The sequence below is a fragment of the Orcinus orca genome, chromosome 15 (genome assembly GCF_937001465.1).
Source record: "Orcinus orca chromosome 15, mOrcOrc1.1, whole genome shotgun sequence".
Taxonomy (NCBI): domain Eukaryota; kingdom Metazoa; phylum Chordata; class Mammalia; order Artiodactyla; family Delphinidae; genus Orcinus; species Orcinus orca.
In genome coordinates, this window is record NC_064573.1 from 15,979,875 (window position 1) to 15,997,098 (window position 17,224).

The window sequence follows — 17,224 nt, forward strand, 5'->3', positions numbered from 1 at the left end:
AGGCTCCAGATGCGCAGGCCCAGTGGCCATGGCTCACGGGCCCAGCCGCTCCGTGGCGTGTGGGATCTTCCCGGACCGGGACACGAACCCGCACCCCCTGCATCGGCAGGCGGACTCTCAACCACTGTGCCACCAGGGAAGCCCAGCACTGCATATTTTGTTATGGTTATGTGAAATTTCCTTCTGAAAAGATTCACAAGCTCTTGTGACGGTCAAAGAAGTTAACATGTAATTTAACATGTAATTCCATCTTTTTTTCCTGCGAGATGGGCAAGAAATCATTACATGATTGTCAGGAGGCCTTTTGCTTTTAATGGGGAATTTGACCAAGACCCCCTGGAACATGCAGTTGCTTAAACTTTTCTTCAGGATGTCTCTAATAGCTAGAGTTTGGGGATTTGTGTTTAGATCTCAATCATTCCTTCTCATTGTCTGAGATTATAGTCATCAAGGATTAACACTCTTGGGATTGCAGTTATGCCCTGTTGTGGGATCTCCCAGGAACGATTCTACTAATATCACTTTTCATCTTCTAGGTGCAAATTCAGGAAACAGTCAGGGAGCAAATCTCTCTCAGCCGAATGCCAGCTTTCTCAGAGCCTACTGGGGAGGAGTCCGCATTTACTATGACCACGATAGATTCCTTCTCCAATTTAGGAGGCATCGACACGAAAAACGCATCATTGGCCCAACACCTGGAGGTAGAAAGGTGTACCCAAGGCCCACGGCACGAAGAAAACCAAGATGGAGAAGACAGCACACCTGGATGTCCCTGGGGAGACCTAGGGTGTGAGCTGAGCATCCCAGAAGCCAATAGTGAAAATATGCCCCGCTGTGAGCCGTCGGCGCGTCTCCCCCAGGAGAACAGCGCTGACCCCGGGGAGCCCCGGGCTCCCTCTCTTGCTTCCCCTGAATTTGTACATACCGTCCCCACCTTGGAAACTGCGTGTGCTGGGCCAAGAGACAGAGTAACAGCGTGTGTGCTAGGCTGTCCTGAAGCAGGTGACCAAGAAGCGTGTGATACTGTGAGCTCTCCTGTTGGAGCCCCAGCTGGTAAATATTTGCCTCAAGAAATTTGCTCCGTGGACTTCGAGCTGGCAGGTCAAAGCAAAGCATCTGATCTGTGTTCTTCTGATGACAAGGCACTGGATATTCTTTCTCAGACACAAGGTTCTCAGCCTCCACAGTCTACATACGGAAGCAGCAATGAGAGAACCTCTGCAGTGTTCCCTCTTTTTATCAGTGCTCTCATCTGGAACATTTCACAGAAAGCCAGTAAAGGTGCCACTGGGGAAAATCTCTGCAAGGTGGAGGGTTCCACCTCCATGTTGGCCTCCATGGTAAAGGCTGGTCAGGGGGAGCTGAGCCCCAGTCACTCAGGTGGGCTCGAGGAAAGACAGCCTCTGTCTTCTGAGAATGACTCTTTGGAATGGTCTAAAGAAGGTGGTGATGAGAGCTCTAGCTCCAGTGCCCCGGTCACTGCAGACACACCGGCCAGTCATAGTTCAACAGCGAAGTTTCCTCAGGAGAAGCCAACAACATTAATTGCTAATCTTGAGTGTTTTGAGGTGACTGGGGAGAGTGGGGACACATCCACTGTTACCATTGCCACCAAAGGCCAACCACCCAAATACCTCCCTGTTTCAGTTGCTGGGAACAGCCATGTAGGTGGCCCTGACGAGAGCTCAACTCGGGCACCAGATGACAATTTTTCTCAACTTCCTTCCAACGCACAATTGGGTCATATTTTAAATGGTTCTACAACTGCATCTTCAAAAGGGCTAGCGTGCGTGGCTCCCGGTGGACCAGGAATCCACGTCCACGTTCCTCAGCTCTCAGAGGGAGAGGATTTCTGTAGCAATGCCCCTCTTCAGATTGATAACCAGTCTGGAAAGAGCCAGACCATGGGCAGAGCAGACACCAGGAGCCTTGAAGAGAATTTCCAAGAAAAAGGAAGTGAAACAACACAGAGTGTCCAGCAGGGTTCTCTTGATGAAAATTTCCAAGAAAGCTTGCCCATGACGTCTGCTGTACCAGGGGAAATAAACCTGGTACTCTTGGACCACTCATCGGCCAACTCCAGGGAGGGAAGGCAACAGAGCTCGGGCCTGGGGACTCGTGTGCCCATGGTGGCTGAATCTATAACGGGAGATGATAGCCAGGCTCTGAGTAATGTTCCGTCTCCCTCTAATACCCTTCTGGGGGAGCCTAAAGAGGGCGGTCCAGGATATTGGGAAGCAGGTAAACGGGTGAAGATTATAACTCTAGAGGCTTCCATTTCAGAAACCTGGCCACCAAGACAACTGACAGATTCTAAGTGCAAGGAGTCAGAACCTGGTCTCATCCCTGGTGGGGTCTGGGCTGTATCTGACGTTCTAAAGACTGATGCTGCCGTGCCTGAACTGGACCCCTCTGAGACAGCATCAGCCTGCAGTCCTCAGGCTGAGTCCGGCTCAGCAATTGCTAATAACGGAGAAATCCATAAAGGTGAAGACCTAGCCGGCCATGCAAACTGGAGTTGTCTTTCCTCCCAGTGTTGGAGCCAACCCAGACTCCTGGAGTCCTCTGTGGACCCTATAGATGAAAAAGAATTATGTGTCACAGACTTGCTATCAGAGGCTTCCAGAACTGGAAGGAAGGAAAATGTTAAGAGTGCAAGTCAAAACCAAGAGGAAAGCCAACTCAAGATGGATCGCCCTTCCTTCTTTAAACAGTTCCTGACCTGCCCTGAAATCTTAGAGTCCTCTGTAGATCCCACTGATGAAACAAGTGTGGAGTGGGCCAGGGTGGAAACACCAGAGCCTTCTGAATCCACACTGGGGGCCATCAGAGTGGAGAGTAAATTGAATGATGGAAACTTGGGCCAGAGAGTAGAGGTCCAACCATCCATCTTTCAAGTTCCGTGCCCCCAGCAAAGTGGGGAAGCCATTCCAAGAGAAAACACCATCAGCCGAGACCAAGGGCACAGTGGGGGAGAGGGGGCGAGACAAAGCCAACGTGACGGAGCGAAGGGGGACGTACGCTCTGCCATTTTGCCTGTCCCGGGTCCTGTCAAAGGTGGGGAAACGACTCCAACGGGACGCGGCAGAAGCCAAATACAAGAGGGCAGTGAGAGGCGCTTAGCGGAGGCTGAACAAAGTAAAAATAACAAAGCAGAATTCGTTTCCCCCACTTTACCTCTTTCTAGCGGTCTTGCAAGAATGACTCCCGCCTCTGGAGTTGATACTCACGGCTCCACAAGTCAAAGTCATGACCTCCCTGAGAACGATTTAGTGGAGCCCAGAAACCATCAGTGTGCGTTTTCTGACTTAAAGGAAAGGGGAGCTATTGAGAGTGAGTGTGGGAAACGTGTGCCCCCTTCTAGTGGTCTCACTTGGGGGCTTTTTACTTCATCTCTTGAGGAAAGCATCACAGGCTTTTCAAGAAGCCACAAAATTGAGGAACATAAAATAGAGGAGCCCCCAGTTGGGGAAACCAAACCCACAAGCACATCTGGCTCCCCAGCAGCAACACTCATGTCCAGAGAATGTGCATCAGGGAAAGTTCCTAAGATGCTGCAGGACCCCTGCCAGCAGGGCTCCACCCTTGGCCGTGGGAAAATGTCAAGGGAGGAGAAGGTCCTCCCTGTGGTGGCCCAAGCTGGCTGCCTCCCCAGGGTCCCTCCAGCAGTGACTGGGTCAGAGGAGGTGAAGGGGAAGCAAGAAACCCCAGGGAGTGGACACATAGCTGAGGGAGTAAAGAAGAAAATTCTGTCCAGGGTGGCCACCCTGAGGCTGAGATTGGAAGAGAAAGAAAACGCCAGAAAGAACTCGATCTTTCTTAAAAAGAGTCCTGAACTCGAAACATCGGTATCACGCACAGATGAGAAAAAAGACTCCAAAAGACCACCTCGCAAAAGCGAAGGGACAGGTGAGGCTGTGTTGCTTCCTATCATTGTTAACGTTTGGGTTTGTTGACCTGATGTCAAGTTCGTGTGTCCACCTGAGCCCTTGCAGTTAAGGTGCGTGTCCACTGGGGAGGTGTCGGATGCTATGGCTGTGACCAGTGGCCTGGCATGTAGGCCCTTGGGTCTCAAACTTGAGCGGCCTCAGGATCCCCCAGAGGACTTGTTAAGACAGGTTGCTGGGCGCAACCCCAGAGTTCCTGATTCCGGAGAAAGTGCGTTTCTAACGAGTTCTTGGGTGATGTGCTGGGAGGACCACTGATATAGGCTGCCTTGTAGGTATGCTTAACTGAGGGAGCGTGATTACTACGCCTTTCTGTTTAATTATCCTTCAAAAAATTTTTTTAAAGAAACAGAAGCATTAATCAGTGTAGCTAATTAGTGTAATTAAATAGACAGAAAAACATTTAGGTACAGTCCAGCAGCCTCCTTTTAATCTTTTTTTTTTTTTATTTGAAGTGGCTGATTGGATGTTGGGTTTTCTTCCAAATTTGAGTATAAACTTTCTTTCCAACTTGCCCTCCGCTTTGAGCGGGAAGTCCCCCCTGGGTCTCTGTTCCAGGTTTCAGACCACTTGAGGCTCAGAGCCCCGGTAACTGCAGTCAATTCTGCTTCACCTGGGGAACCGAGTCAATGCCAAACTCCGTCCCATCACCCGGATTTCAGCCTCTTCTTCCTGAGCTCTTTCCCTTCCCATGAAACCTGGCAGAAGTCAGAAGAGATTGCAGCCAGGTAACGTGCCTGCCTGAGCTGGAGCAGAGCGCTGCAGCCCTCCTTAACCCCGGGGGAGAGGCTTTTCCTCTTACCTCAGTGCTTACTGTGTTCCCAGACCTCGGCAAACGGGCCCACAGCCCCTGCTGCTGAAAAGATCAAACACAAAACTGCTTTCCGAGTTTTAAAACATATTTAGAGAGAATGAAACCCTGTTTTCAAGAGATCTCAAGTGGTTTCAGCCCAGAGGAAAAAAATCTTAATTTGGAATTCTTGTCTGTTTCCGTGGGAGAAAGGACCATCCAGGTGCCATTGGAGGACTTGATCTCCGGAGCTGCGTCTCCAGGCATGAAGGGCTGCAGCCACAGGGAGCACAGCCTTCTGGGGGTGGGGTGGGGAGGAGTTAGGAGTGTGTGTGTGTTGGGATGTTAGGGATGACTTGGATAACTCTGAAAGAAATAGAACTTGAGTAAACTTTTTTTCCACATTCAAAGCTTAGTACAACCAAAGCTTTATAGTCACAGGGGACTTCTCTATCCTTTGCCCTCAACACTTGGGCAGAATATACACCGCAGAGAAACCTAGCTTCCCTCTCGAGCCTCATTTTAGCTCCCTCTGTTTTGTTTTGTTTTTTCCCTCCATCCCACACGGACAGGTGACCTTTCCCAAAGTCCTGAGGCCTCCTGACCAAGCCAGCTTCCTATCCTAGACCCTCATTTAGTTCTGCCCATTTTATGCCTTTCCCTGAATTCCCCTCCCCCAGTTTTGTCTTCAGAACTTACAACGGGTTGTGGACAGGGTTGGCAGCCTTAGGAACACTTAGGTGTCAGCAAATCACCCAGGAAGGGCCCTTGAGGAAATATGTCCCAGGTGGAGCAGTGGGCTTGGTCAAGACTCTAGAGAAAGAGCTTGACACCGTGGGGCAGACCACCTAGCACCGGTAGCTAGGTAGGGCCAGATGAAGTGAAATGAGTTTTGCCGTCAGTAAGGACTTGGTATATTTAATCTTTCTCCCATAATATTGTTAGTACCCTGAGCTACTCTCTAATGCAAGCATTTGTAACCCAAGAGCCCCATTATTACTTCCTGGGAAGAAAACAAGCTTTTCAATACGCACTGTTATCCAAGCCAAGTCTGTTGCCAAGAGACGGGAGGCACATTTAACACATTAACGATTTCACAGCAGTGGAATCTGAGGCAGCAGAGCAAACAAAGCATCGGTATTGATGATTTTGGGCTTGCCTGTGGATTCTATAACATTTTGTTACCAATGCTGTGTAATTTTGAAACTCAGTGTGAAATAGACCAACACCACGTTTCCAGTAACCTCTACCTGCCAAATTATTCTGACCACCTGGCTGTGTCAGCCATCCTCCTCTTGTCTAGGCTGCCGCCCAGTGGCTGCCCTGAGTAATTACACATTTACCTGGTGTGCCACCCTCTCGTCCCTTATTTAAAAAGAGCTCAGCCTAACCCCTGGGAATTGTGTATTGCTCCTATTTCATTCAAGTAGACAGTTCTCTTTCGCTAATGAAATTGATCTCCTAATGGATTGCAGTGATGTCCGATATCTTTCTGCAAAGATAACTGTGATCGAGGGGAAAGATGGATGAATATTCTTCAGCAAATGACTTACTGTTGTTGCCTTTTACACCTGGGGGCTGAGCCACATCACTCGGCTAGTCCAGATTTTATTCTACTTCCTAACCCCCAGCTTTAATTTTGACCTGGATCATCTGGTAGTCATCTAAAAGCATCTTTATTTGGCCCAGGTCCTATAGACTTGGTATCTACAACCCCCATCCCTCCCATCAATTTTTTTAAAGTTTCAAGTTCTGTTTCACTTCGTGCATTGCAGACCTCACTCAGGAATTTTAAGTAATGAAAAGTGGGAGTTGCCTGTTACTGACTTGTTCATTTTCTATCTGTTGAGGAAAGTACCGTCTCCCCTCAGACACCAGATTCCCTCACCCACCAAATGGAGGGTAATGATTATTATCCCTGTCTCTTGGGATTGTAGTGAGAATTAAATGTGATAAAATGGGAAAGTCTCTTGCCCACCCTAAGGCTCTCTGCAATTCTTATAAGAACACTGACCTACAAGTTTCTTGTTTCCAGCTCCAGTATTACTGAAAAAGATCCAGGCTGAGATGTTCCCCGACCACTCTGGAAATGTAAAATTAAGCTGCCAGTTTGCAGAGATTCATGAAGATTCTACTATCTGGTGGATGAAAGATTCAAAGTCGATAGCCCAAGTGCAGAGAAGGTGCGATATCCACCCCCACCCCCACCCCCCCGTTACTTTTCACAGTTGGTTGTTTATTTCACAACATGGTTCTAAAGGAAAATAGTAAATTATAGGAAGTAAAAGGAAGATTGAAGCAGAAACTCCACACCCAGAGTATCCAAGAAAAGTAAGTAACAAAAGGACAGATACCTGGACAGGGAGGATGGTGAAGCGTTCTTGCCTTGCCTTGGCTACCATCACGTTTGGTGGCCTTAGGAAGGCACAAACCTTTCATCACATTTTTAAAAATCAGGGGAACCTGTCCAATCATCTAGTCTGAGGTCCTGTGGTCCCAAGATTAAAGAGCTGTCTTTTATATGCCCGTGCATTTTGCTGTTCTCATAAATTCCCATTAACCTAACAAAAACTAAGAAGGTAAATCAAAAGGAAAAAACAATCCGTGAGGTTACAGAAAAGTGGCATCTACCCAGGGTGGTAAGCTGCCCTCTCTAAGATGGGAAAACCAGTTTATATCTGGGGCCATAGGAGCTGAAGGGGAGGAGAGGAGAGATAACTGAGCATCATTGCCAAGGATACCCCGTGTGGAACGAACCTTCCTCAAGAGGCTTTCCAGCAATAAATCCTTGCTCGAGTGAACTGGCAAATCAAGCTTTGTCTTTTGCACCTGAGGAGGTGTGACTCATTCTAGAAACAGATGCCCTGGTTCGATGGAAACCAGCCTAACTCAGACAATTCTCAGAAGCTCCTTTCTGCCAAAGGAGGTCCTAGTACAGCTCCCTGAGTCACGGGAGGTGTTCTTAACCCACTAATCTTATCACAGATCGGCTGAAAAAGTGAGAGAAATCAGTTTCCTGTAAAATTAAATCAAATGTCTGCTTGGAACACATCTGGCAATTGTTCCAAATGCAACGATGGGAGACTTGAGCTATAGTTTCCTGTCTGTAACATCACGCCAGAAATCCAACTAGTTATCTAGTTATCATCTCCTATAACTATGATTGTGATAAAGCTGCTTTACCTAAAAGGCCGTCATTACCCTGCTTGTCTTATGCAAGGCTTAAAAGTCACAATGAAGAATAAATGGCTTGATCATTACCCTGCTTGTCTTATGCAAGGCTTAAGAATCACAATGAAGAATAAATGGCTTGATTTTTTTAAAAAATCAAGGTGGTTCCCTAGAGCTTTATTTAAAAAAAAAAAGTGCTAATTATTCATTTAAAGTACTTTCCGTAGCCGTCAGCCAAGAAAATGAACCAGCGTTTTTTGCTCTTGATCTAAGCTGAAAATTGGCACTTGAATCTTTCAGGTCCCTTTTCCATCTGAGGTGTCTTTAGAGAACGTAGCCTCCCTCTAGAAAGTGTGTGACCTCAGTAGGCACGCCGTCTACTAATGACACGTGGCCCAGGCCTTTAAGTTCTTGGGGAGGTTGGCTTCATTCTTCTGGGTAACACTGTCTGGCTTAGGCGCACCCATGTGCCCTCCCTGTGCTACCACTGGAGATTTGGGAGTCATAACTCCTTTGATATTAAGTCATTTATATTTCAGGTGGATTTTCAAACGTTATCAAATTTTCACCCCTAATTCCGGTTGCATGTTTCCTTTTTTTTTTTTTTTTTTTTTTTTTTTTGCGGTATGCGGGCCTCTCACTGTTGTGGCCTCTCCCGTTGCGGAGCACAGGCTCCGGACGCACAGGCTCAGCGGCCATGGCTCATGGGCCCAGCCGCTCCACGGCATGTGGGGTCTTCCCAGACCGGGGCACGAACCCGTGTCCCCTGCATCGGCAGGCGGACTCTCAACCACTGCGCCACCAGGGAAGCCCTGCATGTTTCCTTTACATGTCCCTCCAAGAAATCTCTCACTGCCTTGTCAAGATATAGTTATCAAAGAGTTGATCTGTCAAACAAATGTAACAGGAACATGTAACAAAGATCTTCCTTCTCTAACTCATTAAATAATGAGTAAGATGGGAAAGCTGTTTAAAGGAACATCTGAGGAATGGATTTATACAGTTAATCAGGCAAAAGAATGCTGGAATGTTTGCAAATGGATACGAAACTTGTTAATGTTCAACAGGTAATAAACCTTGGGAGTTATCTTTTGTAGGTTTCTGTCCAGGAGAAGTTATAACTGGGTGGGTTCTATTGGGTTGACCAAAAAGTTCGTTCGGGTTTTTCTGTAACATCTTACAAAGATGTTTAAAGAGTAAATAGCAAAGTCCGACAGAGGAGCATCTGCTATAACTAACTTCTCCTTGGGTGAGCCCATTAACCAGTGACACACAAAGGACACTCAATCATCCTTTCGCCTTTGTCCCCAGGTTTAGGATACTTTTCCTTAATAGGCTAAATTTTGGAAATTAGGTGTCAGGACATGTGCTTGTGGCTAGGACAAGGTGAATGTTCTCTGAGGAAACCAAGAAGAAAGTGGTAGCTTGTGCAATGGCTCCAAGAAGATCTCAAGCTGGCACCCTTCAGTGCTGCCTTGGCCGTCAGCACCTCCTTGGTAACCAGGAACCCATTCTCCACTCTGGGGAGAGAGGTGCTTGGGAGTGGCCTGGGCGTTAGAAAGGGCCACTGTCCCCATGGAGTGGATTGGCTGAAAGCTGAGCACAGATCACATCATTGCTGCCGGACAAGCAGGGAGGGAAGAGCTGGCTGCCATCAGAGGCAGGTTCTCCGTGGTTGGCCGTTGGAAGGACGTCTCCACCCAGGCTGGAAGGTGGGCACCGGGTGCTGGCAGTCCTCACCCCTGCTCCCTGGGGCTGCTGATGGATTCTGGGCGCTTCTGAGAAGCCCCCCGTTTAGATGCCCTCCCCCTCCGGCCGATTGAGTCCTTGGCTGTGTTAACTCCGGTCACACTTGGAGCTTCTTTTGCTTGCACTTGTCTCCCCGGCGACGCTCCACTCCCGTTTGGCCCTTTGTGCATTTGGCCGTTCCTCCCCCTAAAAGCAAAAACCTGTGTCCCTTACAGGGTAAGAGAATATGAAACCGAGCTTTCCCCCTATTGATTCAAAAAGGTGCAAGACCACTTCTTTTCACTTCTCACAGTTTATATGGGTATTTTCTGTGTGTCTATCTCCTCCCAGACTGGAAGACCCTCACGGGTGAAGACTGTGCCTTTGTCCCCATCACCAGATCCCCCGGTACTGGGCCCACAGCAGCTGACCCCCGCTGATGGCTCATGGCCACTCCCCAGACTAGACCCCTCAGTCAGGCTTCACGGGCCAGGTGTCAGTTGCTACTCATGCACACCCAGGAGGGGATCTTGCTCTTTCCTCTTTCCCAGACGAGGAAACTGAGGGCGAGAGACCAGAGCTCAGCTCAGGATTTGAATCCAGGTCTTTGTGACTCCTCAGCTACCCCTCGTAGAAGAAGGCCTCTGTGGGCCAAGACAGAAAAAGGCCACCGAGATTCTGTGCCAAGCGTCAGGATTTCTTGGCCGGAAGGAACTTGTCACGGGACCATTCTAGTTCAGCCGCCAGCCTTTCTGGCCGATCTCGACTGCCCCTTTCAGGGCCACAAACGCTGTGCTGCTCAACAGGCCGCTGGAGGAGGATACGGCACGCCCCCCCGCCCCTCCCCCCGGTGTGTCTTGGTATTTGGCAGCCTGTCCAGGAAGTCTTCCCCTTATAACTGGGCTTGTTCGAGTCCACTTTCAACCATACATTCAGGATGCGCTTGGAGGGAGTATTATGATTTAGTGGACTTTGTTTTAAGCCACGGGTCCATTCCAGAAGAGGCATGTGTACATCGGAGGCTTGAAGTCTACTGAAAAGCTGAACGATAACGAAGACTTCTGTTGGCTCTGCCAACTGAGATGAATGGATTTTGCTGTTGAATTGTGAAATGAACCAAAACGTACACTGCGCACACGTGACCTTGGTGAATGTCTAACAAAATTCACCGTATAGAACAAAACTAGAATACTATTTGAGTATTTTTTTGGCTGCAAAGTAAATTTTCTGTTTGAGACTTTGGAACAAAGATTGTGGCTTTAACTCTAATCTCAGTTATCCCCGATTTGAGGGCAGGGATCACACATCACTGGGAGGCACTTATCACAGTCAAGAGGAGGGTTCCAGAGTCAGGTTATCTGGTTTAAGTCCTGAGTCTACTCTTATCAGCTGTGTGACCTTAGGCCCCTTGCTTAATCTCACTGTGCCTCTGTTTCCTCTTCTGTGAACTGCGGACAGTAATAGTATTTGTTAGATTGCTCCAAGGATGGCATGGAATAGTCCTTAAAGTGATGGGCACAATGCCTGACACGTACCAAGTGCTCAATACACATTAGCCATGACCGTCATCACTGTCACCACCACGTTTTTCTGTTTAGAGCACAGTCCTGGAACGTGAGATTGGTGGGCAGATGGATGGATGGTCTTTGCGAGGGGAGCACACTATTAAAGTCTCCAGCCCATGAGTCCTTATATACAACAAAGACCTCCTTTCTGTTGTCTCTTACTGTGTCTGGGTTTGGAACTTTCAGGTTTCCTTTGAGCCCAGGACACCTGGATTAGTAACACAACTGAGGAATTCTGAGCAGAAATGTTAACGAAAGCCCCCAGAATTCACATTTTCCATTCTCTGCTCTACTAATGGCAGTCAAACCTCCCAGGTGTTTCCGTGCATTCATATTGCATAATGAAGTGTGGGTGTGAAGCAAAACCACGCTGATCGTCTCCTACAAATAAGTTAGCTTTAACAGCTGATCACAATCTTGTCTTTCAGCCAGCCCATTGGCTGACCTCACGAGGGCAGGGAAGCGTTCGTTTCTTTCTCCTGTTAGAAAAGTGCAACTTCAGAATGATGATGCGTGCCCACGTTCATGTTCCCCACTGCAGAGCAGGAGACAGCTCCGCTGTGTCCTTGGCCATCCTTCAAGCCAGTCAGAAGGACCAGGGCCTCTATTCCTGCTGTATCAAGAACGGTTACGGGAAAGTGGCTACGGAATTTCACCTCACCACAGAAGGTAAACCTCAGCTTTGCCGTTTCCAGTGAAAACCGCTAGCCCCTACCAGTTCAGAATGCTGCTTTGTACTGAAGGCGTTCTCTTCTCTGTCATCTTCCAGTTCTCAAACAACTTTCAAGTCACCCAGATGTTAAAGGTAAGCTAACCTGAGCTGGACGTCAGAGGAAACGGGTGCATCCTAAAGCATGAAATATAGGCAATGGTAGAAGCAACATTCCCGTCGACTCTTTGAACCAAGTAGGAGAGAGCTCAGGAATGCCTGGGAGACGAATTCATAAGCTATTTCAACCTGACTACAGGGCCTGTGATGAGTGCGTTAGGCTCCAGAGGTCCAGGAGTGAATTATTAAAGAGATCAGACTGTGCAGTTGGGACCGTGTTGGCGAGGGGGCGGGGGGCACTTTTGGGGTTAGACTTTCTCTGTGGAGCACCAGACTTGCATCCAGCCCATCTGCATGGGGTTTTTCAACCTCTGGCGCGTACACAGCATGGTTTGTTTGTTTGTTTGTTTTAAGGGTTTCCTTTTCTCTACATTCTCACCAACACCTGTTATCTCTTATCTTTGTTTTTGAATTTTTTTTTTTATACAGCAGGTTCTTATTAGTCATCAGTTTTATACACGTCCGTGTATACATGTCAATCCCAATCTCCCAGTTCATCCCACCCCCTCACCCCCCGCCCGCTCTCCCCCCTTGGTGTCCCTGCGTTTGTTCTCTACGTCACACGGCATGTTTTGTTTCTCTAGCTGTTTTACTTTTCAGTTCGACTAGCTGAGCAGATTCCCAAAGTCAGGTGTCTAGGAGAATAAGTGCATTCGTTCGCATCCTAGTGGAAACGGGAGATGGATTTTTGTGCTTTCCTTTGGCACTTGTGCACTCCTGGTGTAGCAACAAGCTACCAGCTGCCCTTGAACGTTCAGGCTGCCTCTGGGCCACCCACTGAGTCCAGGCTGGTCATGTATTTCCTCTTGGGGAAAATTATCCGTCCCCAACACACGAGCCCATCCGCACCCAGTGATCTGCTGCCAAACTTTTAACAACCTGCCAGGGGGTTGGGGAGGCCCTGATTTGTACAGTTTTCCAATTTCTGTGGTGCAGACACTCTCATCATGGCCAAGTTTAAACTGCTAGTGTACACTGTATGTGCTGATTTTCTTTTAAGGCAAATAAAAACCCTGAAACCTCTGTGAAAACAAGACAGTACAGCTCATCAAGATGCAGTAACGTCTAGTAATTAAAGGCGAGGAGCTGGGATCTCGACTTAGAAATGGTCTAGCAAATGCTGTGATATTTATCCAAAACAACAGACTTAAATACCAACTCTTCACAGACCATTCAAATGTTACATGTCTTTAGTGTGTCAGGTACTTGTGTAATTTAAAATCCCTCCCTATATCTGTCCCCATCCCCCCAAGAATCTAAATATGCAAAAGAATGTCCTTCCTTATATCAAAAACCAAAATGACCTTCAGAAGGAAGGTTTCTCTGTTTCATCAGCTGCTTAGCATCGCTTGGCATCCCATCCCAGATTCCTGCTCTGACCTGGTTAATTTAGGTTTGCAGAGACTCGTTTCTCAAGGCTTTACCAGTCAGGAATGAGACCCCAGTGAGGATGAGGTACTGGTCACCGCTGTTGTAGCCCTGTGACTCCCACTGTTGGGTTGGGGTCTAGACCCTGAAGACATCACCTTCTGCCAGCTGCTTCTCCATGAGACTGTGGGTCCAGTTTCAATGGCTCACTGGGCTGGGGAGGCCATACCTTCCTCTGCCTTTCCAGGTACCTTCAGATGAAGAAGTTTCCAATGACTGCTTTATCACCTTTCTTATCTGGAGGAATCTCTCACTAGATATTTTATTTAAATCTCTAGAGGAGGAACATATAACATTTTACAAATTGATCACTGACTAAAAGTCGAATAAAAGCCCCAAGTGAATGATTCAAATAAAGCACAACTTAATGGTGGCACGCACGGCTTTCAAAGAAAAATTCTAAGATGTATTTTTCTTGCATTGTTTTATCCTGGTTAAGTGGACATTTCTGGAAATTATGGACAGGATTATCGAGGATGGTGGAGTCCATGCTCGTCGTGTATTTTTTCTTAGGGAAAATTACTCATCCCCACACATAGGCCCATCCCTATACAGTACGGCACTAAAAATGTTCCTTTCTATTACTAAGCAGAGAGTCTGGAACAACTTTTGTCTTTAGTTAATTAAATTTGAATTTTAAAATACACAAACTTTTAACTTTCAAGAACAATTGAATTTTAGAAACGTTGGGACTTTTGAAGGAAAACAATGTGGTAAATATAGCTCCGATTCACTGGGCTCTGGTGTACATACATAAAGCAGTTCCTGTATTCAGAGGTCTTGGGGGCAAAATTGTTCATCAGTCATGTAACTAGAATTAAGATTTGGGTTGTATAAGTAGCATTCCCTCTCCATTTCATTACCTAATTCTAAAATTTAACTTAAACTCTACTCTTCTCTATAACTTTCTCATTCTATTACTTAGCTCTTTCACAGATTTCATCCTATCTCCTTTAAAATTTATGTGGGAAAATGTCCCATTTACCTACCTGCTTGCCTGTTCCTCTGCCCCCATTCTCTCTAGACCCCAAATAGGTTAGTCTTCAGGGGCATTCTGCTAGCCCTTGTGAAAGAGTTGCCTTGGAGCAACTCTCTGAATACTCTTTCACTGACACTTTCACCTCCTTTTTCTATTTGAAAATCCCCTACCTGCCTCCTTTCTTTCTGACAATAACTAGGTCTAGACACTAATCAATACTCTTTAAGAACAGTCTGTTCCCTTATACTTTGAACTAATCCCATTGGTCATAGGCTGCCCTTAAAACATATGATTGGAAAATATTTTTCAAAGAGAAAAACATTTTGCTAAATATTCTAAATAGAAAGGTGAAGTGGGATTTTCACACAACCAGATCGATGATGTCTATCTCAGAAAGATGAGTTTTCATCGACTTTTGAGGAGTGGAAGGTGGCTTTTTTACAATCTAAACAATCTTATTTCATTGAAAGCCATCTTATTTTCTTCTCTCAGCCAATCAGAAGTCTGACTTGGTCATCTCCAGTGTAAAAGGCAACGTTCTGATCGAATTGATTGTCATCTGAAACACATGCAGAATCAACTCAAACAGCTGATAGAAAACTCAGTACTTTTTACAAGTAGATCCAGAATGATTCTACCTTTTTTCAGCTTCCCTTCAGAGGGAGTTCTTTTTACTTGTTTTGGTTTTTTCCCACTTATTTCTTATGACTACCACAGTCATTCTTTAACAGAGGCAGTATCACCTCCAAGAGGACAAAACTGGGTCTTGGGGAGGCAAAAGAAAACTTATTTTTGTGTGTTAAGCACAGATAGCCATACCAGATACACAGTACATCTGTGGTATTAAAATTTTCTGTGGAGCAACTGGGGGGGAAAAGACTAAAAAGAATCCTTGCAGAAGTCAACAATGAAAAAAAAAGATTGGGAAACATTGATCAGCAGATCAATGATCTAGCAGATCAGTCTTACAACTGGTACCTCCTCCCTCTTCTACATTTCATCGGTCTTTTCAACTTGCCTTGAATCACCTTGCATGATTCTGTTCACGTTTTCTGGGTCTGTCTACAGTTCCTTTCCTGGTCTCCCCAGTTCTGTTCCCCTCTCATCTAATCCACTTCTGTTCCCCTCTCCTCCGATCCACTGGGGCCTCACCTCTATCTTCTACATCCTCAGTGAACCATCTCCCCTTCGAGCTATGCCTCTGTTGGGAGTTAGCGTGGTTCCCCCTCCTAGATTTTGTAGGCCAACCTTGTCGTTGTCCCTGTGTGGGAATGCTTGTTAGCCAAGGAGCCGGATTGGGGGATGTTCCTGTCCAACGGAAGTTGTGTTATATCTTTAGTATACGAAGAGATTGAATTCAGCCAACTCATCTTTGGAGGAGACTTCCTCAGCAACAGCTACTTCGGGGGCCGTCTGCGCGGTCAGATCGCCACGGAGGAGTTGCACTTTGGGGAAGGGGTCCACCGGAAAGCCTTCCGCAGCAAAGTGATGCAGGGCCTCACACCAGTCTTCAAGCCCGGCCACACCTGTGTGCTCAAGGTGCACAACGCTGTTGCCTACGGGACCAGAAACAATGATGAGCTCATTCAGAGGAACTACAAACTCGCCGCCCAGGTGGGTCCAACTGGCCTGAAAGTGCTGCTTGAGGTGTGAGACGGACCCATGATACCCTGAGATGAAAATCAGACTCAGAATCGATGGGGGTGTCTCCAAGAGGGTGTCTCTCTCCCTCTGGGGCATGTTTATGAGGGAGTCACTAGATTGAGGCTAAATGCTGGAGATCACATCTCAGCCTCTGAATGATTTCTTGGCCTCGTGCCAGCCAGTTGGGACTAGTCTATGTCTGGGGGCGTCTCACCAGTTCCTACCTGGGCTGGGATCACTTCTAGGAAGGCTTCCTAGGAAGCCCCATCAGACCCCTAGGGGTTTGAATCTACCTGGACTCAGAATGACATGGGAAGTGGGGTGTCCAAATTACAGTGGATGCCAGGATTCCCAGGGATCCTCAAGGACAGCCAAAATCAACGGGAGTTTCTGGAGTGTTTCAGTTTGTTTTAGGGAAGAGGAAGGAGGGTGGGAATATTCAGAAGGGTTAACGTCTGTCCTGTTTCCTGCCTTCCTGAGTTAGGTTCAATGTCCACCCATCAGCTATGAAGGGAGATTGACCCAAGTCTCTACCTAAGTTCCCTCCTGTGTTACTGAGTCGTAGGACCCTTGAGGCAAGAGGGGAGGGGAGGAAAACACTATCTTCTCCCCCTGCATCACCACCCCTCCCCCACCCCATCCATGCTTTTCACTCCATGCCAGCGCTGGCCAAGCTTTCAGGAGAGCTAGGTCTAGCTCTTTCACAAACTAGGTGCGTTCTGAAATTTTTTTTTTAACCTATAAAACGAATAAGCTAGACTCAGATGAGTCTCTTGGGTGCTCTCAAACACTGTCCCTCCACGGTCATCTCAGATGTGGCAATGCCGTGTGGGACTTGGTACTTATGAAGACAACCCCTCTTCTCTGAGCATAGGCTTTGGCAATTGTACTCCTTTCTCCTCCTTTGTTCTTCTCTTTCACTGAATATTCCTTCCATTTCAAGTACCATCTGGCCCAGTCATGGAAAATCCTCCAGACTCCAGACTCCCACTTAGGAAAAGCAAACTGGATTCTGCTTTCCACTCTGTAGGGCTTTTCTAAGCCAACAATCTTGGCAAGGTGTTCATTACTTACAGCTCAAGTTTACACCTTTGAAGAAGAACCTCAGATGGGGTAGCTCATGGGAAATCCAACAGTCCCCGT

The 17,224-nt window shown here is 47.2% G+C and overlaps 1 protein-coding gene across 2 annotated transcripts in view; it reads left to right on the forward strand.

Annotated features, from left to right (window-relative positions):
- The window catches only part of ALPK2 (alpha kinase 2), a 154,143-nt gene that overhangs the window by 104,271 nt on the left and 32,648 nt on the right, over positions 1–17,224 (forward strand). For both annotated transcript variants that reach the window (XM_049697699.1, XM_033424931.2), the window contains exons 5-9: positions 537–3,909; positions 6,773–6,920; positions 11,743–11,870; positions 11,971–12,006; positions 15,777–16,051. In XM_049697699.1, the coding sequence (XP_049553656.1) occupies positions 537–3,909; positions 6,773–6,920; positions 11,743–11,870; positions 11,971–12,006; positions 15,777–16,051 (3,960 nt within the window). The remainder of the gene's footprint in view (positions 1–536; positions 3,910–6,772; positions 6,921–11,742; positions 11,871–11,970; positions 12,007–15,776; positions 16,052–17,224) is intronic.